The 24880-nt window shown below is 48.6% G+C and overlaps 1 protein-coding gene across 2 annotated transcripts in view; it reads right to left on the bottom strand.

Annotated features, from left to right (window-relative positions):
• Positions 1–24880, bottom strand: part of LOC132338084 (uncharacterized) — a 139524-nt gene that overhangs the window by 8269 nt on the left and 106375 nt on the right. Inside the window, exons 8-11 of one of the 2 annotated variants that reach the window (XR_009489357.1) lie at positions 18590–18621; positions 13395–13656; positions 11690–11771; positions 4250–4409 (exon numbers count right to left, since the gene is read on the bottom strand). Coding sequence is in view for 1 of the 2 variants with exons in the window: in XM_059867250.1 (XP_059723233.1) it covers positions 13621–13656; positions 18590–18621 (68 nt within the window). In the remaining variant the exon portion in view is untranslated. Of the gene's footprint in view, positions 1–2006; positions 4410–11689; positions 11772–13394; positions 13657–18589; positions 18622–24880 lie in introns of those variants that run through there. The other variant, XM_059867250.1, reaches the window with a different exon arrangement.

Genomic DNA, 24880 nt, shown 5'->3' with positions numbered 1-24880 from the left:
CTCACCCCAAAAACCCAGGAGCAATCAGCAAACAAGCTCAGCCTCAGAAATAACTCCCTGCTCCTCCTCCCAGCAGCTCCCCCCACTTCTGGTGCCACTTCTCTCAAGTTTCCTCTCTAAGCATCCAGCTGTGTTTAGACCAAGCCTCTCACCAAAAGGAGGTAAAAAAAATAAATCAGATATTGATTATCAGGTCCCAACTTATTCAGAGAGAAATTGCACTAAAATGTTTTACAGAGAAGAAAAAAAAAAATCTGTTTCTTCTTTCCTCTTTTATGATTCAAATATTGATTTCCTAATTTAAAAAAACACCAAATCAATTGGTGGTGCCTCATTTTGGGATACATCTGACCCAATTCCCCTACCAGGGGGTGTTTGGCACTGTCCAAGCAATGCCACCTGAAGTGCCAGAACATCCTTGACCAATTCCAGGCTTTTCTCAGCCCATTCTACCCCAGATGGCTTCAGAGAGGAGAGACCACGTGACAGAAATCTGGATTTTATTGGGTTTCACCAGCTCAGTTCTCCTTGGAGCTCAGACTAAAGGAGCCCAGGCTTCCCTTGGAGCCATCACCTGTCACCCACATGCTCTGTGAAAAATCCTTTCCTTGGGATTTCCCCTCCTGAGAAGCTGAGAGGCCTCAGGAACAAACTGCAAACAATTCTTATCTGCTGCTGTGGGGTGCAGCAGGTGGAGCTGGGATTGGTCTCTGTGGTTGTTTCTGATCAATGGCCAATCCCAGCCCAGCTGTCCAGACTGTCTGGGTCACAGACAAACCTTTGTCATTCATTCCTTTTCTATTCTCAGCCAGCCTTCTGCTGGAATCCTTTCTTCTGCTCTTTTAGTATAGTTTTAATGTAATATAGATCATAAAATAATAAATCAGCCTTCTGAACATGGAGTCACCTTTCTCATCTCTTCCCTCACCCTGGGACCCCTGAGAACACATCCACACCTGCCCATGGAACAAAATCATTCTTAAGGATCCTTCCAACCCCAAACCAGCCTGGGATTCCATGGGATGTGAATTCCATCTCCCAGTCCAGTCCAAGCCTCAGAGCTGAGATCTGGGAGCTAAAACCTCCCCTGGGGCATGAGGCCACCATAGGAAAATGCAGTTTAACAGAGGGAGCTGAAATGAATCATTCCATCAACAAAAAACCCAAACCTCTTGTCACCCACACACTCTATGAAAAATCCTTTCCTTGGGATTTTCCCTCCTGAGAAGCTGAGAGGCCTCAGGAACAAACTGCAAACAATTCTTATCTGCTGCTGTGGGGTGCAGCAGCTGGAGCTGGGATTGGTCTCTGTGGTTGTTTCTGACCAATGGCCAATCCCAGCCCAGCTGTCCAGACTGTCTGGGTCACAGACAAACCTTTGTCATTCATTCCTTTTCTATTCTCAGCCAGCCTTCTGCTGGAATCCTTTCTTCTGTTCTTTTAGTATAGTTTTAATGTAATATAGATCATAAAATAATAAATATTAAATAAAGTTTTAATATAATATATGTCATAAAATAATAAATCAGCCTTCTGAACATGGAGTCACCTTTCTCATCTCTTCCCTCACCCTGAGACCCCTGAGAACATTGTCACAACCACCAAGGTGATGAACATCCACAGCACTTAAAAAACCAACCCCAGAGCAGCCCAGATTATTCACAGGTCTTGTGGGAAAACCAATTTTTACTGTCCCCATGTCCCCCTGCTCATCCCCCCATGGATGCAGCAACGTCCACCCTCCAAATCCCAGAGAAGAGCTTGGCTCCAGGGCCTGTTCTGGGTAAAATCCCACCACAGAGCAGTCCAGGAGCAAAAGTTCTGCTGGAAACGACTCATCAGTGTTTATTCCTTGATTTCCCATCCAAACATTTGGGGAATATTCAGGACTAGCTTTTATACCCAACTGTAAATCACACAGGACACCAAAATGCAATTTTTTTCCCCTTTTTTTGACCCTAGTTTCAGCTCACAGGGAGAAAGAAGAGTGGCTGGACTTCTCTGACTTCATTTTAATATAAATGTTTAATAAAACTTCTGTAATAAATAGAAAACACAGAGAAAACCCTGGAAATTCAGCAAAGAAAGGAAAAAAAAACCTTTTTTGGCCTACAGCAGGATGTGTCAAAGCAGCCAAGTTCAAACCAGAGAAATTTAAAAGTGGAAATGCAGAGCAAATCTTTGGTGGAATTAACACCAAAAGCTGCTGGAAAGAAATAGTCAGGCTTTATTTTGAGTTTACAGCCTAATTATTTTCATATAGAATCTGTACATTGGGGTTTTAAAAATGACTTCTTCCAAAAGAATTCTTCCACTCCCCCAACTTTCAAGGTCACTTTTCCCCAGCAGCCTTTGCACTGCCTGCTCCCGTGGGCTTTTCCTGTCCTACCACTTCTTTGGGACTTTCCAGCAGGAATATTTTCTCTTAAAATCCATTTGAAAAGACACAACTGCCATGAAATCAGGAGGAATGGGTGCTATATAAGCTGATTTTTGAGAGAGGAGCTGGAGGGCCAAGCCCCTCCTGTGCCAGAGAAGGGATTCCAAGTTCCTGGATAGAAAGGAGGAGAAGTGATTGTTCCTCTCCCAAATTCCTGGGCTAAGCAAGGGAAGAATAACTCCATGTTACTTTTTAAATGAAATTATTTTATCTCTTCCAGAATCAGCACGAGGATACTCCCCATCAGCAGAGCAGGGCAGGCCATGGCTGTGGGGATTTAATTTCTTCACCCTGATGTCAAATCAAGTCTCCCCCATCCCCTTTTCCTCAGCACCAACCAAGCAAACTCCCCTTGGGCACTGAAAGCTGAGGCAGAGGTTTGCAGCTCCACTTTTATATTCCTCTAAATAAAAATAAAATTAAAAATAGATCAAAATAAAAGAGGGAGGAAGGGGAAAACAGGAGGGAAGATGAGGAATGTTTGGAGGTGAAGTGCAGCAGCACCCCAGGCTGCTCTTGCCAGCCAGCCCCAGACCTATAGATACAAGCTTGTGTGGAATATGAGCACAAGTTCGGATCTACGGGTTTGTGGCAGCAGGCAGGGATTCCTGCTGGCCCTGACAGGGTTTGGGGTCACTTTTGGGGGGGGTGGAAAGAGGAAAAACCTTCCTGCAAGTGGAATTTCTGAGTTGTAGCCGGGAGCCTTCGCTCTCCCAAAGCCCCTCCTTGGAGGGTGGGGGCAGAGTGGATTATGGATTTTTGTTCTGACATAAAGCCACAGATCCCTGCACTCCCACGGCAGCCTTAAGAAAATCAACAATACAAAATAAAATGAAAAATTTAAAGCAACCAAACTAGAGCTGAGCTGTGGTTCCTCCTCACCAGGACTTTGCTGGGCAGGATTTCTGGTGGCTGCACAGGACTGAGGTAACAGGAATTGAACTGAGGAGCAGCGTTGGAGGTGTGTCACTAAAACAGGCTGGGAAATGATCCAACAGCAAAATTTCGGGATACAAACAGAATTCCAACACACAGCCATCCCCCCACCCTGCAAAAAGCTGTTTCCATTCTGGCAGCCTGGCTGAAGCTGGCAGAAGAAAGAACTGCCTGAAAGCTGTTTTAACTTTCAGAGAAGTCATTACTGGGCTGGGGTTCGACTTTAATTCTATTTTTAAAGGCAAAAAACAAAACCCCTGGCACTCTGTTGAACAAGCTGGCAGTTCCCCCTAACCTCAACTCTGCATTTCTTCCACACAGACAAACATAAAAGTTCTTTAGGATTTCTCTAACAAAGCTTGAAAAGCAAAGTTTTGCCCCCACAAGCAGGAGGTGCCCCCTCCTTCCCCTGAGGTTTCCAAGTTTTCTCTCCTGTGGAAGGAACATTTCCCATTTTATTGGTGGGGAAAACCAGCCTGGCTGTGAGCTCCACATGGAGCTGGTGGGGAAAATCACTTGCTCAAAGTGCCACCAATTTTTCACTTCTTTTCCTTCAGGAGACAAACCACATTAATGCAAGTTAATATTATCCTCTGTAAAATCAAACAGGCGCCACTTGGAAAAGAATTTTGCTATTTGGATGCTGTTAGAAAATTCTCCCTCTTCTTTTTTTATTTTTTTGGTGCAGGTTCTTAAAATAAATCACTTCAACCTTTGCAGCCTGGTAAATATGCAATTATAAAATAGAGTTTTTCCTTTATTTGGAATCGCTGGGTGGCAAGAAACTCCTGTTATAGATGTTAAACTTCCACCATCTGCCCAAAGGTTATCTAAATTCATCCTCCAACTTTACATTCCTCTGCTGACACTCACCTTAAAAGCATCCAGCTTTCCCCAAAGTTTTCAGCGGCCCAAATCCCTGCTGCAGCATCTTTGAAAATCCAGGGTTGGAATTCTGGGGTGGAGAAAACTCAGAGCCTGCAGTGGTGGAGGCTGGAGCGGGGCAGGGACCGTGCCCTCCTGGGGAACAGAGCTGCAAATGGAACACAACAGATGTTACCCAGCCAAAAATAACCCCAGCCCTCCACCACAAAGCTCCTTGACTGCAGGGAACCTGAGGTAAAAACCCAGGTTGTCCAACAGGGCCCAAAGGTTCAGTTTTAGGGTCAGGTGTTGCTGGGTGCACCAGGATTTCCCCCTGTAAAAGGGAATTTTGCCCTCAGCCTCACTGCGCTGGGCAAACTCCATCCAATGTTTTCTTTTTATTCAATTTATTCATTTTTAACCCTAAACGTGGGAAATGAATTTGGAGAGAATTTTTGAAGGTGAACAGAAGGTTTGTAGGAAGTTTATAGGAGGTTTGGTTTGGTGTGTGTGGTCTAGGAGGTTTATATGGTATATATAGAAGGTTTATATGGTATAGAAGGTTTGTATGGTATAGAAAGTTTGTATGGTGTAGAAGGTTTGTATGGTATAGGAGGTTTGTATGGTCTAGGAGGTTTACTTGGAATAAAAAGTTTATATGGTATAGAAGGTTTGTATGGTATAGAAGGTTTTTATGGTATAGAAGGTTTTTATGGTACAGAATGTTTATATGGTATAGAAAAAGGTTTGTATGGTATAGAAAGTTTGTATGGTCTAGAAGGTTTGTATGGTCTAGATTTGTATGGTATAGGAGGTTTGTATGGTATAGATTTGTATGGTATAGGAGATTTGTATGGTATAGAAAGTTTTTATGGTATAGAAAGTTTATATGGTGTAGAAGGTTTGTATGGGATAGGAGGTTTGTATAGTATAGAAGGTTTATATGGTATAGAATGTTTATATGGTCTAGATTTGTATGGTATAGAAGGTTTGTATGGTATAGAAGGTATTTATGGTATAGAAAGTTTTTATGGTATAAAAAGTTTATATGGTATAGAATGTTTATATGGTCTAGGTTTGTATGGTATAGAAAGTTTATATGGTATAGAAGGTTTATATGGTCTAGGAGGTTTATTTGGAATAAAAAGTTTATATGGTATAGGAGGTTTGTATGGTATAGAAAGTTTATATGGTGTAGAAGGTTTATATGGTATAGAAGAAGGTTTGTATGGTATAGAAAATTTGTATGGTATAGAAGGTTGGTATGGTATAGGAGGTTTGTATGGTATAGAAAGTTTTTATGGTATAAAAAGTTTTTATGGTATAGAAGGTTTGTATGGTCTAGGAGGTTTGTATGGTCTAGGAGGTTTGTTTGGAATAAAAAGTTTATATGGTATAGAAGGTTTGTATGGTATAGAAAGTTTGTATGGTCTAGAAGGTTTGTATGGTCTAGATTTGTATGGTAGAGGAGGTTTGTATGGTATAGAAGAAGGTTTATATGGTATAGGAGGTTTGTATGGTCTAGGAGGTTTGTATGGTATAGATTTGTATGGTATGGAAAGTTTGTATGGTATAGAAAGTTTATATGGTCTAGGAGGTTAGTATAGTATAGAAGGTTTATATGGTATAGAATGTTTATATGGTCTAGATTTGTATGGTATAGAAGGTTTGTATGGTATAGAAGGTTTATATGGTCTAGGAAGTTTAGTTGGAATAAAAAGTTTATATGGTATAGAAGGTTTGTATGGTATAGAAAGTTTATATGGTATAGAAGGTTTGTATGGTATAGAAAGTTTATATGGTATAGAAGGTTTGTATGGTATAGAAAGTTTATATGGTATAGAAGGTTTGTATGGTATAGAAGGTATTTATGGTATAGAAAGTTTATATGGTGTAGAAGGTTTGTATGGTATAGAAGGCTTGTATGGTATAGAAAGTTTATATGGTATAGAAAGTTTATATGGCATAGAAGGTTTGTATGGTCTAGGAGGTTTGTATGGTATAGAAAGTTTATATGGTATAGAAGGTTGGTATGGTATAGAAGGTTTATATGGTATAGATTTGTATGGTCTAGAAGGTTTGTATGGGAAGGAAGTTTATATGGTATAGAAAGTTTGTATGGTATAGAAAGTTTGTATGGTATAGAAGGTTTGTATGGTATAGGAGGTTTGTATGGTATAGAAAGTTTATATGGTCTAGGAGGTTTATATGGTATAGAAGGTTTGTATGGTATAGGAGGCTTGTATGGTATGGCCTACAATAGAAGGTTTATCTGGTTTTTATAGAAGGTTTAAAATTGTAAATTTTTGAGATAAGAGACATTGATTTAGGAATGTTATAGAATAAGAAAGTTAAAAAAAGCTCAGCCTGACATGTAATATTCTCTACATTCAGTTGTGTGCATGGAATGAGCTAATTTGAATGGCTCTGGCAGAGAAATATTTGATTTTTTTCTGTGAGATGATCTCACTGAAATCATCATGAGGTTAAATTTTCCTCACTTTATCCATTTCCAAACCTTTTTATTTTTCTTTCCCATTATTCCTGGGCTAATCTCCTTTCCCTGGGATAGGTTAAATCCATAAAAAAACCCCTGGGTGTAAAATTTGGGTGGCTTTTGCACAGGACACATGTCCCCAGAGCCAGACCTTCGAGGAGCCATGGACAGGCTCCAGGAAATCTGGGATTTGTTGGGAAAACCCACCCTTTCCCTTTTCCTGCTGCACCTCCCACTGCCCACCTGGCTGGCTTTTCCAACACAGAAGGGAACAGGGAGAGCTGGGATCCATCAGCAGAGGGGGAAAAGGGAGAAAAAAGGGGAAAAGCAGCAAGAGAGAGAGAGAGAGCTCCACAGGAACCCCTGCTAGAAATGGGATGGTGGCCTGCACTCCCGAGAGCCCGGGAGGAAAGGGGCACAGGGATGGCATTCCATGGCACCTGGGGCACAGGGATGGCATTCCAGGGCACCTGGGGCACAGGGATGGATTCCAGGGCACCTGGGGCACAGGGATGGCATTCCAGGGCACCTGGGGCACAGGGATGGCATTCCATGGCACCTGGGTGCACAGGGATGGCATTCCATGGCACCAGGGGCACAAGGATGGCATTCCATGGCACCTGGGGCACAGGGATGGATTCCATGGCACCTGGGGCACAGGGATGGCATTCCAGGGCACCTGGGGCACAGGGATGGCATTCCATGGCACCTGGGGCACAAGGATGGCATTCCATGGCACCTGGGGGCACAAGGATGGCATTCCATGGCACCTGGGGGCACAGGGATGGATTCCATGGCACCTGGGGCACAGGGATGGCATTCCATGGCACCTGGGGCACAGGGATGGCATTCCATGGCACCTGGGGGCACAGGGATGGCATTCCAGGGCACCTGGGGGCACAGGGATGGCATTCCAGGGCACCTGGGGGCACAGGGATGGCATTCCAGGGCACCTGGGGCACCAGGATGGCATTCCAGGGCACCTGGGGCACAGGGATGGCATTCCATGGCACCTGGGGCACAGGGATGGCATTCCATGGCACCTGGGGCACAGGGATGGCATTCCATGGCACCTAGGGCACAGGGATGGATTCCAGGGCACCTGGGGGCACAGGGATGGATTCCATGGCACCTGGGGGCACAGGGATGGCATTCCATGGCACCTGGGGCACAGGGATGGCATTCCATGGCACCTGGGGCACAGGGATGGCATTCCAGGACACCTGGGGTACAGGGATGGCATTCCATGGCACCTGGGGCACAGGGATGGCATTCCATGGCACCTGGGACACAGGGATGGCATTCCATGGCACCTGGGGGCACAGAGATGGCATTCCATGGCACCTGGGGGCACAGGGATGGCATTCCATGGCACCTGGGGGCACAGGGATGGATTCCATGGCACCTGGGGCACCAGGATGGCATTCCAGGGCACCTGGGGCACAGGGATGGCATTCCATGGCACCTGGGGGCACAGGGATGGCATTCCATGGCACCTGGGGCACCAGGATGGCATTCCAGGGCACCTGGGGCACAGGGATGGCATTCCATGGCACCTGGGGCACAGGGATGGCATTCCAGGGCACCTGGGGGCACAGGGATGGATTCCAGGACACCTGGGGCACAGGGATGGCATTCCATGGCACCTGGGGCACAGGGATGGCATTCCAGGGCACCTGGGGCACAGGGATGGCATTCCATGGCACTGGGGGCACAGGAATGGATTCCATGGCACCTGGGGGCACAGGGATGGATTCCATGGCACCTGGGGCACAGGGATGGCATTCCATGGCACCTGGGGCACAGGGATGGATTCCATGGCACCTGGGGCACAGGGATGGATTCCAGGACACCTGGGGCACAGGGATGGATTCCATGGCACCTGGGGGCACAGGGATGGCATTCCAGGGCACCTGGGGCACAGGGATGGCATTCCATCTCACCTGGGGCACAGGGATGGCATTCCAGGGCACCTGGGGCACAGGGATGGCATTCCATGGCACTGGGGGCACAGGAATGGATTCCATGGCACCTGGGGGCACAGGGATGGCATTCCATGGCACCTGGGGCACAGGGATGGATTCCAGGACACCTGGGGCACAGGGATGGCATTCCATGGCACCTGGGGGCACAGGGATGGCATTCCATGGCACCTGGGGCACAGGGATGGCATTCCAGGGCACCTAGGGCACAGGGATGGATTCCATGGCACCTGGGGCACAGGGATGGATTCCTTGGCACCTGGGGCACAGGGATGGCATTCCATGGCACCTGGGGGCACAGGGATGGCATTCCAGGGCACCTGGGGGCACAGGGATGGATTCCAGGACACCTGGGGCACAGGGATGGCATTCCTTGGCACCTGGGGCACAGGGATGGATTCCATGGCACCTGGGGGCACAGGGATGGATTCCAGGGCACCTGGGGCACAGGGATGGCATTCCATGGCACCTGGGGGCACAGGGATGGCATTCCATGGCACCTGGGGCACCAGGATGGCATTCCAGGGCACCTGGTGCACAGGGATGGCATTCCATGGCACCTGGGGCACAGGGATGGCATTCCTTGGCACCTGGGGCACAGGGATGGATTCCATGGCACCTGGGGGCACAGGACTGGATTCCAGGGCACCTGGGGGCACAGGGATGGCATTCCATGGCACCTGGGGGCACAGGGATGGCATTCCATGGCACCTGGGGGCACAAGGATGGATTCCATGGCACCTGGGGGCACAGGGATGGATTCCAGGACACCTGGGGCACAGGGATGGCATTCCAGGGCACCTGGGGCACAGGGATGGCATTCCAGGGCACCTGGGGCACAGGGATGGCATTCCATGGCACCTGGGGGCACAGGTATGGCATTCCAGGACACCTGGGGGCACAGGGATGGCATTCCATGGCACCTGGGGCACAGGGATGGCATTCCATGGCACCTGGGGCACAGGGATGGATTCCATGGCACCTGGGGCACAGGGATGGCATTCCATGGCACCTGGGGCACAGGGATGGCATTCCAGGGCACCTGGGGCACAGGGATGGCATTCCATGGCACCTGGGGCACAGGGATGGATTCCATGGCACCTGGGGGCACAGGGATGGCATTCCAGGGCACTTGGAGCACAGGGATGGCATTCCATGGCACCTGGGGCACAGGGATGGCATTCCTTGGCACCTGGGGCACAGGGATGGCATTCCATGGCACCTGGGGGCACAGGGATGGCATTCCATGGCACCTGGGGCACAGGGATGGCATTCCATGGCACCTGGGGGCACAGGGATGGCATTCCAGGACACCTGGGGGCACAGGGATGGCATTCCATGGCACCTGGGGCACAGGGATGGCATTCCAGGGCACCTGGGGGCACAGGGATGGCATTCCATGGCACCTGGGGCACAGGGATGGCATTCCATGGCACCTGGGGCACAGGGATGGCATTCCAGGGCACCTGGGGCACAGGGATGGATTCCATGGCACCTGGGGCACAGGGATGGCATTCCATGGCACCTGGGGCACAGGGATGGCATTCCAGGGCACCTGGGGCACAGGGATGGCATTCCAGGGCACCTGGGGCACAGGGATGGCATTCCATGGCACCTGGGGCACAGGGATGGCATTCCATGGCACCTGGGGCACAGGGATGGCATTCCATGGCACCTGGGGCACCAGGATGGCATTCCAGGGCACCTGGGGGCACAGGGATGGCATTCCATGGCACCTGGGGCACAGGGATGGCATTCCATGGCACCTGGGGGCACAGGGATGGCATTCCAGGGCACCTGGGGCACAGGGATGGCATTCCATGGCACCTGGGGGCACAGGGATGGATTCCATGGCACCTGGGGGCACAGGGATGGCATTCCATGGCACCTGGGGGCACAGGGATGGATTCCATGGCACCTGGGGCACAGGGATGGCATTCCATGGCACTTGGGGCACAGGGATGGATTCCATGGCACCTGGGGGCTGGAAATTGCAAATATCCAGCAACCAGCCTGCTCCTTTTGGAAAACAAACCCATGGACAAGCTTTAAGGCAGCAAACTGAGAAATGCAGCAGCAAACCAACAGTTTTGCTTGGTGAAAAATGCAGATTTTAATTTTTTTTTAATGAGAGCTGCTTTTTAAACTTCACTTGTCTCCAATTTATTCAGGGTTATTGAAAGAGAGCCGTGGATTTGCCAAGATGTGGGGTTGGAAATGTTCCCCCCATTGATTAACCCCAGATCTATTGTACCTTGTGCAAACCTGATGAACATCCACACAGTGGCAGGAAATCCATCAGAGGCAAACAGATCAATCAGCAGCAGCCTGGATGGGCCTCAAATGCTGAGATTCCAAACAAAAAGTTTCAACTTGTGCATGGAGGGATTTTTACTTAGGTTTCTCAGATCCTTACACATTTTTCATTGTTAATTTTGCAATATCAGTGATCACAGGATCAACAAGGCTCTGCTACGTGGGACAGCCAGAAATGCAGAATATTTGTGTCAGCAACAGCCCAGTATAAAGCTGGTATTTTAGAGATTTATATCCAAAGGAATACAGAGGGAAATATGGAGAAATAAAATCTCTGAAGATCTGACTCTGGGGTTTGGTCTGTGGGTGGTTTCCTTGCAAACCACAAAGCAGAAATGCCCTGTCCAGGGAAATGGATCCCCACGGAATGCATTGTGTGCCTGAGCAAAGAGCTGTGTGCAGCCACCTCGTCCTCCTGCCCCCAAATTCAGGCAAATAAGAAACACAACTGTGAGATAATTCCCATTCTTTTCTCCCCAGTTTAAACCCCAAGGCAATTAGGCCTATAAATATATAAATATATATATTTACATATACACACACACATGCACTCTATCCTAGCTTAGAAAAGCAACTTTTTAAGGATTCCTGTGCTTGAAATAATTTTAAGGAACTGGAAGGGAAGGGGAGATACTGACTGAGAATCCAAATTACCTCAGCAGCAGCAGCATTCTGCAGGATTTCCTATGGGACGTGTGCTGCCATATTGCTAGGCCCAACTCCTCGGGAATGCATTCTGGAAGACAAAATATTTATGGATATTTTCATGGTGCATTTTCAAGGAGTGGATGCTGTTTTCCTACACCCAGAGCATACAGATTTTAGGAGCAAAAGGAACAGCCAAGCTCCTGGGAGAGAAACACCTCCCCACCTCCCAACATCCTCATTTTAAATTGGTTTTTTTGGGTGATTATTTCCCGTCTTCCACCTTGGCTCAACCCACTCATGCTCTCCCCCCGGTGTGGAAATCAAACATTCCTGGGAACGCAACTGCTCCAGAGGTCTGCCAGTGCTGTTCCCACCAAATCCAGTGAGGAAAAGAAAGAACTGGCGAGGCATTTCTCCCTCCCTTCCTTCCCTGGCATTTCTCCCTGCCTTCCCTGGCCATTTCTGTCTCCTTTTCTTCCCTGGCAGTTCCTCTCTCCCTTCCTTCCCTGGCATTCCTCTCTCCCTTCCTTCCCTGGCCATTCCTCCCTTCCTTCCCTGGCCATTCCTCCCTTCCTTCCCTGGTCATTCCTCTCTCCCTTCCTTCCCTGGCATTTCTCCCTGCCTTCCTGGCACTTCCTCTCTCCCTTCCTTCCCTGGTCATTCCTCTCTCCCTTCCTTCCCTGGCCATTCCTCTCTCCCTTCCTTCCCTGGCAATTTCTCTCTCCCTTCCTTCCCTGGTCATTCCTCTCTCCCTTCCTTCCCTGGCATTCCTCTCTCCCTTCCTTCCCTGGCCATTCCTCTCTCCCTTCCTTCCCTGGCAGTTCCTCTCTCCCTTCCTTCCCTGCAGTTTTTCTCTCCCTTCCTTCCCTGGCATTCCTCTCTCCCTTCCTTCCCTGGCAGTTCCTCTCTCCCTTCCTTCCCTGGCCATTTCTCTCTCCCTTCCTTCCCTGGTCATTCCTCTCTCCCTTCCTTCCCTGGCAGTTCCTCTCTCCCTTCCTTCCCTGGCCATTCCTCCCTTCCTTCCCTGGCATTCCTCTCTCCCTTCCTTCCCTGGCCATTCCTCTCTCCCTTCCTTCCCTGCAGTTTCTCTCTCCCTTCCTTCCCTGGTCATTCCTCTCTTCCTTCCTTCCCTGGCATTTCTCTCTCCCTTCCTTCCCTAGTCATTCCTCTCTTCCTTCCTACCCTGGCATTCCTCTCTCCCTTCCTTCCCTGGCAGTTCCTCTCTCCCTTCCTTCCCTGGCATTTCTCTCTCCCTTCCTTCCCTGGCATTTCTCTCTCCCTTCCTTCCCTGGCATTTCTCTCTCCCTTCCTTCCCTGGCCATTCCTCTCTCCCTTCCTTCCCTGGCCATTCCTCTCTCCCTTCCTTCCCTGGCAGTTTTCCTCTCCCTTCCTTCCCTGGCATTCCTCTCTCCCTTCCTTCCCTGGCCATTCCTCCCTTCCTTCCCTGCAGTTTCTCTCTCCCTTCCTTCCCTGGCATTTCTCTCTCCCTTCCTTCCCTGCAGTTCCTCTCTCCCTTCCTTCCCTGGTCATTCCTCTCTCCCTTCCTTCCCTGGCATTTTTCTCTCCCTTCCTTCCCTGCAGTTTCTCTCTCCCTTCCTTCCCTGGCAGTCCGTGCCACGCACCACCTCCTGCAAGTGATTCCTTCTCCTCTCCAGCCCCTCACCCCAAAAGTCCAGCTGGAGCAAGCAGAATCAAAGAGGAGCAGCGTTACCTGCTTTGGAGGAGGTTCACCAAGCAAGCTTTTGGAAGCTTGTTGACTCTTTTAACACTGATACAAGGAATAATTATTTCTCGGTGCCGGCGGGATTGTGAAAAGAGGAGAAGCCCCGGGTTGTGGTGGCTCCGTGGATTCTATTCTTTTTGCACCACAGCAGGATTCTTGGCTGCCAGTCCAAGCTGCTTTCACTTGCCAAGTTTTAAGATGCCGGTTTTGCCTTTCATTTTATTGTTCCTTTCGCAACGTTAAAGAGGGACTTAAAAAAAAAAAACAAAAATAAAAACCCCAAGAAAAAGGAAAAAACCCCACATGCACAGCTGCTCTCGGGGAGGGGGGATTATTTGAATTTTGCACAAGAATGGAGATGAGGAAGGAGAGCTCTGTGATGTAACCACCACGGCACCCACAGAAATATTCCCAATATTGAGGGGGACGGGCCGGCTCCCGGGGCTGGCCAGGAGAGCAGGGAAGAACAAAACCCAAAAGCAGCCAGAGCCATGAGCAGCCACGGCTGAGGTGGGGCTGACACCTCTCCCTGCTCCCAGCACCACCACCTCGATTGTTCACCCACTCAAGGCTGTTCCTCCCCGCTGAGGGTTTCACCAGGGGGTGCAGGGATGGTGGGATTGGGGAGCAATCCTGCCAGAAGGATTCCCCCCTGCACACCCCACCCTTTTTCCATGATGGGATTCACCCATTCCCAAACATCCCGGCCTTTCTTGGATGCAATGCCACTGGGAAGAAGCTCCACGGAAAAGCCTCTTGGTCCCAACTCCCTCCAAACACATTCCTTCAGCTCAAGCCACTGAATTTCATTTTTAAAAAATTTCGTATAATTTGTCAATAGATCGATATAATTTTTTTTCCTTTTTTTTTCCCTTTTTTTTTTTAATTTATCAAAATCTTAAATTTTGTTTTTTATCATTATTATTTTTTTAAATCCCCAACCTCACCACCGAGGAGTTGATTTATTTCATTTTCCTTGACGTAGACACAAAATTCCCAGGACCGGTGCCAAGGCTCGAGTGCATTTAAATGAACAAACAGCAACAAAAAAAGTTGTTTGTGATCCCTCTCGGGCTGGAATATTAAAACCATGATGGGGCTGATGCTCTGTGTACACCATGAAGTGCAGGATAATGGAGCCTGAGCCACCACTTGGGGCTGCAGATGTTGGAGGGACACAAACTCCAGATGTAGGCAGGGAAAATCCCCACTCGGATCCTCAGCTCCCCGCTGGACACAGCTCCTTTTCCCAGTGCTTTTATCCCTAAAAATGGGAGCTGTTCCCATCTCACAAAGAGTGAGGTGCAAACAGCCCTGCCAGCAGCTGCTGGGTGTGCAGGACGATGGAGGCACCCAAATAATTTCACATTTCAAGGGAAAATCCTGAGTCTCAAATTCCAGATGTGGGCAGGGAAAATCCCTGCTCGGTTCCTCAGCTCCCTGCTGGACACAGCTCCTTTTCCCAGTGCCTTTATCCCAAAAAATGGGAGCTGTTCCCAGAAAAAGCCCTGCCAGCAGCTGCTGGGTGTGCAGGAGGTGATGGAGGCACCCCCATAATTTCACATTTCAAGGGAAAATCCTGAGTCCCAAACTCCAGATGTGGGCAGGGAAAATCCCCGCTCGGTTCCTCAGCTCCCTGCTGGACACAGCTCCTTTTCCCAGTGCTTTTATCCCAAAAAATGAGAGCTGTTCCCAGCAAAAGCCCTGCCAGCAGCTGCTGGGTGTGCAGGAGGTGATGGAGGCACCTCCATAATTTCACATTTAAAGGGAAAATCCTGAGTCCCAAACTCCAGATGTGGGCAGGGAAAATCCCTGCTCGGATCCTCAGCTCCCTGCTGGACACAGCTCCTTTTCCTGGTGCCTTTATCCCAAAAAATGGGAGCTGTTCCCAGAAAAAGCCCTGCCAGCAGCTGCTGGGTGTGCAGGAGGTGATGGAGGCACCCAAATAATTTCACATTTCAAGGGAAAACCCAGCCCGAGCCCCGAGTTTCTGTGCAAGCCCACCGAGCCTGGAACAAAAGCAGCGTGAATTAACGAAAGGGGGGAAGGAAAACAGAAGCTTTGTTCTAAAGTGGAAGCAGAAGATGTGAAATTTCAAAATCAGATGGCTGGGGCTGTGATTTCTTTCATTTAAATGAACTGATCTGTTGCTAAACTGCTGCTCTGGTGCCAAGAAACTTTTAACTCCTTCGGCTCAAAGCCGGCTGAGTTGTGCTGTTTCCTCTCTCCTCCCAGCCAGGCAGAGATTAAATCAGAGGGGAGAAGTGAAAAAGGGAGGAAAAAATCTGAGAGCATCAAAAGGATGGGGGTGAAAGCCCCAGGCAGCAGAGGCAGAGCACAAAGGAGCTCCGGGAGAATTTCTGCAGGAAGAACAGCGAGGTTCTGGTCCTGCAGCCCTCCCAACACTTGGAGAGGAGACAGAAAGGCCTTGGAGCTCCCCAGCTGCACCTCAAGCACCAGGAGCAGCAAGGGAAAGCCCAAAATCCCTGAAATCCCTGGCCTGACTGATGGCAAACGTTCACTTACCGAGAATGCCAAAGCATTTCCAACAGAGCCCCCTTCCCTACACGTGTGAGAAAGAACAACCCAAAAATTCCCTCAAAAACAGCCCTGGAAAAATAGATGCATTGGTAAAATTTGGGTGGAAGCTCCTACTGCTTTTCCATTTGGTTTTGGGATTGTTTTGCCCTTGACAAAAAAAAAAAAAAATTGAATTTAAAAAAAAAATTGAAGAGAGACGTGTTGTAATTAGAGGTAATTCCAGGGGAAAAATATTTATGTGTCGGAAAAAAAAAAAACCAAAAAATAAACCAAACAAAAAAAAAAAAAAACAAAAGAAAAGAAAAATATATTTCTATATTTCTGTATCTCCCACTTTGCAGTTCCCCCTAAACTGCTGCTGCTTGCTCCAATCTGCTGCCTGCTTAACAACGGAATGACAGGCAACATCTGTTTGTACAGAAGCCAAGATCAAGCCTTCAAAATGTTTTTTGGCTCAGTTTCTTCTTTTTATTTTTTTCTTTTTCTACCCCCTCCCCTTGGAAATTAAAAAAAAAAAAAAATAGAAGCAAAAGAAAAAGTAAAAGCACCCAGGAAGATTTTGAAACAACTCAAGTGAGGCTGCAACTCCTTTCCCCTTGAGTTATTTCAAGGTGCAGGGCTTGGAGGAGAGCTCGGCTTTTCTCCACCCTCCTCCCCTGCTCTCCCCACCCTTCAGCCTCTCTCTTGCCCCATGCTATTAATAAAGGATCACAGAAATGTGGAAAAAAAAAAAAATCCAACGTACCTTGATCCCTACAAGGCCACTCCCTCCTCTGGGGAGGGAGGGGGTTCTTCAGGAGGCAACTAAAAAAAATGGCACGGGGAGGGGAATGTGGGATTCAGGGACAGACTGCCACAATCCTCTCACCCCGGTGGGTTTTGGTTTTTTTCCTCCTCTCCTCCATTTTACAGACTGTTAAATATATTGGAAAGTCATAAATATGTTTGGAAAATCAAAGGGGTTGTTATGAAATGAAAAAGAAAAAAAAAAAAAAGATGCGGGTGATTAAAATAAATAAATTAATAAATGAAAAAAATTACAAGAAAATCAGCCCGGCTCGAAATACAATTGCAATGAGTAACAATGTCAGGCTGGTGCCAATCCTGTGGCAAATGGGGAGAAAGCAGAAGAATTCCACAGGCTGAGATGTGAACAACTTCAAAGGAACCAACTCTGGGCAAGTCACAATGAAAACTATCCCAGTGCCCCCTCTGCCATCCTTCTTGGGAGAAAAAAAAATAAAATAAAATAAAAATGAAGCCGCTAATTTAAAAGGAAAAGGCAAAACAACCCCGAGACCGTCAACCCGAAGCGGTTTAAAAACTCGGGGATGTTTTTTATTCGCTGGAGATTTGGGACAACGCCGCTGCACTCGCACGTATGGGGGGGGGGGGGGGAAAAGGAAGAAAATAATCAGACAAGTTGCTAAGGAGACTTGTGTAAACTGGGAATCCGGGCACATTGGTGGCCTTTCCCCCCCGGTTGCATCTGGCATTCCGATCACGCAGCACTGCGGCACCGTTGCAGCACGGCTCCGCAGCAATCCCGGCTGGAGCGGCGCTGCGGGCAGAGCGCGGCCCCGCGCGGCTCCCGAGCATCCTCCGCCTTAAGGAGCCCAAGGCAGCCGGGCCGGCGGTGGGTGGGGAGGGCTGGGGGGCGGGCACCTCGCTGCTGAATATAAAATATAGGAGCCCCTGCTCGGAAAGGGAATTTTAAAGAGGAAGCGTTCTCCGGGCAGATTTAGAGCGCGGCGAGGCTCTGGCAGCGTCTCTCCCTCTCTCTCCTCTCCCCCTTCCCTGGCAGATGTCTGAATCCCTGCCAGATCGAACCATGTCCGAGCCACTCGCTGCCACCAGACACTGGGGCTCGTTCTCCCAGCACCATGGGGTCACAGAGCCACACTAAACAAGGTTTTTTTTTTCCCCTCCCCCCTTCAGTTCTTCCCCCCTGCCTGTTCCCAAAGCACACTCTTGGATGTAATATTTTCACCTTTCCCTTTTAGGAAGGGACAGATCAAATCAAAGCCTGAGCTATTTGTGCCTGCTGACCTTGTCTGGGACAGGATTAAACTTGGTGGGGTTTTATTTTTTTTTTTTTTTGGCTGTTCCTTGATTTGGATGCAGGAAATCCATCTCTTTCTTTAAGCCCTCCTTCCCTCTCTTACCCATCTCAAACCCTCTCCTGCTGATGGACAGCTCAGAGGGATCATTCAGCACCTGCTTTTCCTGCTCCTTTTGTGCCCTGCACTGGGGGAGATGAGATTTCCATCCTCACAGAGGGATCCAGGAATCCACAAAACCAGCAGCAGCACACGTGGGAAAAGCCAATTCCATGGGCATTCAGCACTCAGGAGGACTTGCAGCTCCCAAGGAAAATTCTTCCCATGGCAGGGGCTGGGATGAGGTGGGCTTTAAAGTCCCATCAAATCTGGGATTCTCCGAGTGAGGGATTGTCCTGAAGGCAGCACATCCCATAACAGGAACCCACAGTTCCCCATGGAGCATCACCTTTGCTTTCTACCCAGGACAACAGCACAGGAGAGGGAATTCCTCGTGCTCAGCCTCAGAGGGTCCCTGTCCAGGCCACCCCAGGCAGGAGAAGCATTCCATGAGCTGGGAGCAGAGATCAACATTTGACTCACCTGAGTGCTTGTCTCGGCTTGGGAGAACCCATCTGAAAGAAAAATACCAAACCAACAAGTTAAAACTGTTCATCTGAGACTCAGCTTTTGCCCTAAAAGCAGAAATCATCACAAAACCAGGATTTTGGAGTGTTCCTGGGAGTGAAACAAAAGCACACAAAATAAACATTCCCCTTCCCTCAGCTTGCTCAGCTCCTTGGTACAGGCTGCTGCTTCTGTCCCAAACCCAAAAACGTGGGGGTGAAGCACCTGCCTTGAGCTCCACACATCAAGAAACAGCTGGAATGGGAGGGGCTGCTGAGGCTGATGAAGGGCAAACAGCTGGAATGGGGCTGGAGAGGCTGCTGAGGCTGATGAAGGGCAAACAGCTGGAATGGGAGGGGCTGCTGAGGCTGATGAAGGACAAACAGCTGGAATGGGGTTGGAGGGGCTGCTGAGGCTGATGAAGGGCAAACAGCTGGAATGGGGTTGGAGGGGCTGCTGAGGCTGATGAAGGGCAAACAGCTGGAATGGGGCTGGAGAGGCTGCTGAGGCTGATGAAGGGCAAACAGCTGGAATGGGGTTGGAGGGGCTGCTGAGGCTGATGAAGGGCAAACAGCTGGAATGGGGCTGGAGGGGCTGCTGAGGCTGGTGAAGGGCAAACAGCTGGAATGGGGTTGGAGGGGCTGCTGAGGCTGATGAAGGATAAACAGCTGGAATGAGGCTGGAGGGGCTGCTGAGGCTGATGAAGGACAAACAGCTGGAATGGGGTTGGAGGGGCTGCTGAGGCTGATGAAGGGCAAACAGCTGGAATGAGGAGGTGTTGGAGGAGGTTTTCTCTTCCACAGCAGAGCCCGGAGGTGGGATCAAGGCACAGCTCCCAGTGTCCATGAAATCCCAGTTATTTGAACTCAAAATCAGTGAAATTGGTAGCTAGGCAGACGCTGAGCTGGGCTGGGGCTGCCCACACTCCTCTGTCTCCTGCAGACCTTCACCCAGGGGAGCAGGGAGACACTCCCTGCCCTTGCCCCTGGCCAGCCACCTGCAGCTCTCCTCGGAAAGCCTCACCCTGCAAAGCTGAGACCTCCAGCTCTGCTGGGCTGCCTCGGCCCTTTCCCATCCTAGGAAAGCACCAAGCCCTGAGCAGCCCCAAAAAGGAGCCCTGGGCAAAGCTCCTGAGTGCACAGAGCACTGAACATCACGACTACGGAGGGAAAGCTGGGAAATAGCAGGAAAAATCACTTTGAACTGACAGAGAGGGGGTTTAGTTGGGATCCTGGGGAGGAATTCTCCCCTGGCAGGGTGGGCAGGCCCTGGCACAGGGTGCCCAGAGCTGCCCTGGATCCCTGGCAGTGCCCAAGGCCAGGCTGGAGCAGCCTGGGGTGGAACTGGATGAGCTTCCATGTCCTCCCCACCCAAACCACTCCATTTTCTCTGGAGAAAAGCAGAAGAGGAGAAAAGATGCTGAGCCCCACGGCAGGGGCAGCACCAGGTGCTCTTCACACCTTCCCATTTGGGACCCCGAGGTTTTCAGAGGAATTTCTGCTGCTGAGCTTGACTGAGTGGGGCTCCATTTTTGTTTTGGTTGCCAATTGGAAGCCACTATTTTTATCCACAAGTCCCCCAGAGCATCTGTTTCCCTGGAGCTATTTAAGATTTCCTTTTATAAGACCTACTTAGAGGTGTATCATTATTTTTAAACGTTACTCCATGCAGCCCCACTCCATTTTATCATCATTACAAGTGTCATTAGCCTTAGTGCTTTGAACTGGGGAATTTAAAGGAGAGAGAAAATCCTTGCAGGGGGGATGAGAGTTGCTTCCCCTCCAGCAAATATTTTGGGATAATACCTGCCACTTGGAACGAGCTGAAAAGAAAATAAATCCCAAATAATCTTGGGAAAAATAATATCAAGGAAATAATAATATCTATGAAATGATAAAACTGTTTGGAAGCATCCACAGAGTAGATAAATCCCCAGGAAAAAAAAAGGAGAAAACCCCACCTAAGTGTTCCTATAAAGGGGTGTAAATGCAGCTCAGGTCATTTCATTCAGGGAGTCTTTTCCCTTCTGCAGCTTCCCTCATGGAAAAAATAAAATCTAGGAAATAATAATATCAATGAAATAATAATATCTAGGAAATGATAAAACTGTTTGGAAGCATCCACAGAGTAGAAAAATCCCCAGAAAAGGAGAAAACCCCAATTAATTGTTCCTCTAAAGTGGTGTAAATGCAGCTCTGGTCATTTCCTTCAGGGAGCCTTTTCCCTTCTGCAGTTTCCTTCATGGAAAATATAAAATCTAGGAAATAATAATATCTAGGAAATGATAATATCTCGGAAATAATAATATCTAGGAAATGATAAAACTGTTTGGAAGCATCCACAGAGCAGAAAAATCCCCAGAAAAGGAGAAAACCCCAATTAATTGTTCCTATAAAGGGGTGTAAATGCAGCTCAGGTCATTTCATTCAGGGAGCCTTTTCCCTTCTGCAGCTTCCCTCATGGAAAAAATAATACCTAGGAAATAATAAAACTGTTTGGAAGCATCCACAGAGTAGATAAATCCCCAGAAAAGGAGAAAACCCCAATTAATTGTTCCTATAAAGGGGTGTAAATGCAGCTCAGGTCATTTCCTTCAGGGAGCCTTTTCCCTTCTGCAGTTTCCCTCATGGAAAAAATAATACCTAGGAAATAATAAAACTGTTTGGAAGCATCCACAGAGTAGATAAATCCCCAGGAAAGGAGAAAACCCCAATTAATTGTTCCTATAAAGGGGTGTAAATGCAGCTCAGGTCATTTCCTTCAGGGAGCCTTTTCCCTTCTGCACTTTCCCTCATGGAAAAAATAATATCTAGGAAATGATAATATCTAGGAAATGATAATACCTAGGAAATGATAAAACTGTTTGGAAGCATCCACAGAGTAGAAAAATCCCCAGAAAAGGAGAAAACCCCACTCAAGTGTTCCTATAAAGTGGTGTAAATGCAGCTCAGGTCATTTCATTCAGGGAACCTTTTCCCTTCTGCAGTTTCCCTCATGGAAAAAATAATATCTAGGAAATAATAATATCTAGGAAATGATAAAACTGTTTGGAAGCATCCACAGAGTAGAAAAATCCCCAGAAAAGGAGAAAACCCCAATTAATTGTTCCTATAAAGGGGTGTAAATGCAGCTCAGGTAATTTCATTTAGGGAGCCTTTTCCCTTCTGCAGTTTCCTTCATGGAAAATATAATATCTAGGAAATAATAATATCTAGGAAATAATAATATCTAGGAAATGATAAAACTGTTTGGAAGCATCCACAGAGTAGAAAAATCCCCAGAAAAGGAGAAAACCCCAATTAATTGTTCCTCTAAAGTGGAGTAAATGCAGCTCAGGTCATTTCCTTCAGGGAGCCTTTTCCCTTCTGCACTTTCCCTCATGCAAACTCCACCTTGCTGCTGCTGCTGGCCATGGGGGTTTTTATTGCCTCATCACCACGAAAATGAGATTTTCTCCAATCTCTTCCTACAGCAGGCAAACCACACCTTTTCTTTTTCACTCAGATGGGCCATGGAACACCACCAGGATCTGCAGAATTTCCATTCCTGACAAGCCACAGCCCAAATTTGACCCAAGACTGCTGATATTTGGAATAAGAGCTGACTCCCTGTCCCAGAGCAGTTAAACCCATCAAGAGAATCATGACTTATGAATGGTTTGGATTAATTTTTTCACACCTGTCAAGGCTTTCTAGCAAGAAATTTTGACCTCTACATGTCCTGTTCTAGAAATCCCACAGAGAGAAGGAAATTTATCTTCCAGCTTGAAATTAAAGGTGTGATAATGCAAATTTTAACACCAAACCGGGGCAGCTGATCCTGCAAACTCTTCTAGACACACAAACCTTCAAGTACAAATTAATTTAGCAGAAAATAGATGGTGACAAACCTAAAGAAACAGTCCAGAAATTGTCCTTCCTTCTTCCCTTCCCTCCTGACAGGTACCAGGAGGACAAACCTTCATCCATCAGACTGTGACACTGGCAAAGAATTTATCCAATTCAATGGATTTCAATGACCAACATTTACTAAATACAGCTCTGGAGGCACAAAATTAATTCTTCTTCCCGTTGATCCCTCCAGCATTGCTCATGGACACCCATTCCTTGGGAATCTCACCAAAGCCAGGGGAAAAGGCACCCTGGCATTGCCACCCCCAGGCCCTGATCCAGGCTGTCCCTCACTGTCACCAGGCTGAGGAAAGGGCATTCATCCCTGTCCTTCCAACTTCCTGAGCTTTTTGTCCTTCCTTTCCAGCTTCAAGCTTTGCAGGAAGGTGGGGATGGAGCACTGGAATTTTAGCCCCAGACTGAAGGATTTTAGAGCAATCCCTGGGCTGTCAGTTCAGTCCCCTGCTGAAGCAGAGGATGGGGATGGAGCACTGGAATTTTAGCCCCAGACTGAAGGATTTCAGAGCAGTCCCTGGGCTGTCAGTTCAGTCCCCTGCTGAAGCAGAGGGTGGGGATGGAGCACTGGAATTTTAGCCCCAAACTGAAGGATTTCAGAGCATTCCCTGGGCTGTCAGTTCAGTCCCCTGCTGAAGGGATCACAAGCAGAGGATGGGGATGGAGCACTGGAATTTTAGCCCCAAATTGAAGGATTTCAGAGCATTCCCTGGGCTGTCAGCTCAGTCCCCTGCTGAAGGGGTCACAGGCAGAGGGTGGGGATGGAGCACTGGAATTTTAGCCCCAAACTGAAGGATTTCAGAGCATTCCCTGGGCTGTCAGCTCAGTCCCCTGCTGAAGGGGTCACAGGTAGAGGGTGGGGATGGAGCACTGGAATTTTAGCCCCAAATTGAAGGATTTTAGAGCAGTCCCTGGGCTGTCAGCTCAATCCCCTGCTGAAGGGGTCACAGGCAGAGGGTGGGGATGGAGCACTGGAATTTTAGCCCCAGACTGAAGGATTTCAGAGCAATCCCTGGGTTGTCAGTTCAGTCCCCTGCTGAAGCAGAGGGTGGGGATGGAGCACTGGAATTTTAGCCCCAAATTGAAGGATTTTAGAGCATTCCCTGGCTGTCAGCTCAATCCCCTGCTGAAGGGGTCACAGGCAGAGGGTGGGAGCAGAGGGAGCAGCAGAGATCTCCAGGAGCTGACAGAGGAAGTGACCATCAGAGCCTGGAATTTCTCTCACATCCCTTGGTTCCAGTCCAAATGTTTAAACCACCACATCATCCCTCAGGCCTGGGACACCAACAGAACCTTTAACCCTCGTGCTGGAGCCTCCTGAATCCCTGCCCATCCTTCCTACAGCAGAGGTGGCTCCAGGCTGGGGCAGGACCCTGCTCTGGAGGATCCCAGCCCAGTTTGGGATCTCAGCCCATGCTGGGTTCCTTCTCACATTTGGGCATTTCATGACAGAGCCCTCCACGTGTTTCTGCCTCAGCTGGGCTAGGGCAGCCTGCTGGGAGCTGGAAATGGGGAGGGAGAACTTTTCAGACACAATTTCTCACCGGGAGAGTCTCCCCTGCCATTCCTTTCCAACTGGGGGAAAAAAATTAAATGGGAACTTTGGGAGAAGCAGGTGGTTGTGAGAATTATTTAAAAATAATCTCTAAGTTTTCAGGGAGATTTGTGGGGAGGAAAGAGGGAGGTCTTCTACTGTCCAGAACATGGCTTTAGTAGGCATAAAACCACTTCCAGCCCAGTGCCCTTCCACACAGAGCCAGCCAAAAAACACAATTAAAGGCATGCTGATTATCACAGCAAGAGTGATGGCTGGGGAGGGAAAGAAGGAGGAGGAGGAGAGTGTCCATTTTCCCCAGCTAGGTCACATCAATCTGTGCTGCCAGGGCTACCTCCACCATTCCCCATGGTCTGGAGTAAGTCAGCAGCAATTTTGGGAATGTTGAAGGGGTGACAGCACCCAAGGAATAAATGGAGGGGGCTCCTTACAGCCCAGCCACCCAAGGAGATGGATCACCAACCTTGGGATGATTCACCCACAACCCAAAGCTAAAAAAACCTCAAATTGTCCTGGGCTGCTGGACACAGCCCCAGCAGAGAGCATCCTTCCTTCCTTCCCCCCATCCTGGCTGCAAAACTCTCCTGTGGGGAGGGGAACCAGGGGTGGAGAGGCTGAGGAAGGGCTTCACACACTGCTGGCAATCTCTCTTGGTTGTCTCTCTGCAGGTCTGAGAGCAGCACAACTGAACTGAAACCAGAACAGCTGGAATCAGCTGAAAATGAAGATTTTTTCCCTTTCCTTGCTCTTGTGGGATTGTCCTGGGCTCTGGACACAGCCCCAGCAGAGAGCATCCTTCCTTCCCCC

The sequence above is a fragment of the Haemorhous mexicanus genome, chromosome 24 (genome assembly GCF_027477595.1).
Source record: "Haemorhous mexicanus isolate bHaeMex1 chromosome 24, bHaeMex1.pri, whole genome shotgun sequence".
Classification (NCBI taxonomy): domain Eukaryota; kingdom Metazoa; phylum Chordata; class Aves; order Passeriformes; family Fringillidae; genus Haemorhous; species Haemorhous mexicanus.
This window is presented reverse-complemented; position numbering and strand designations above follow the sequence as displayed.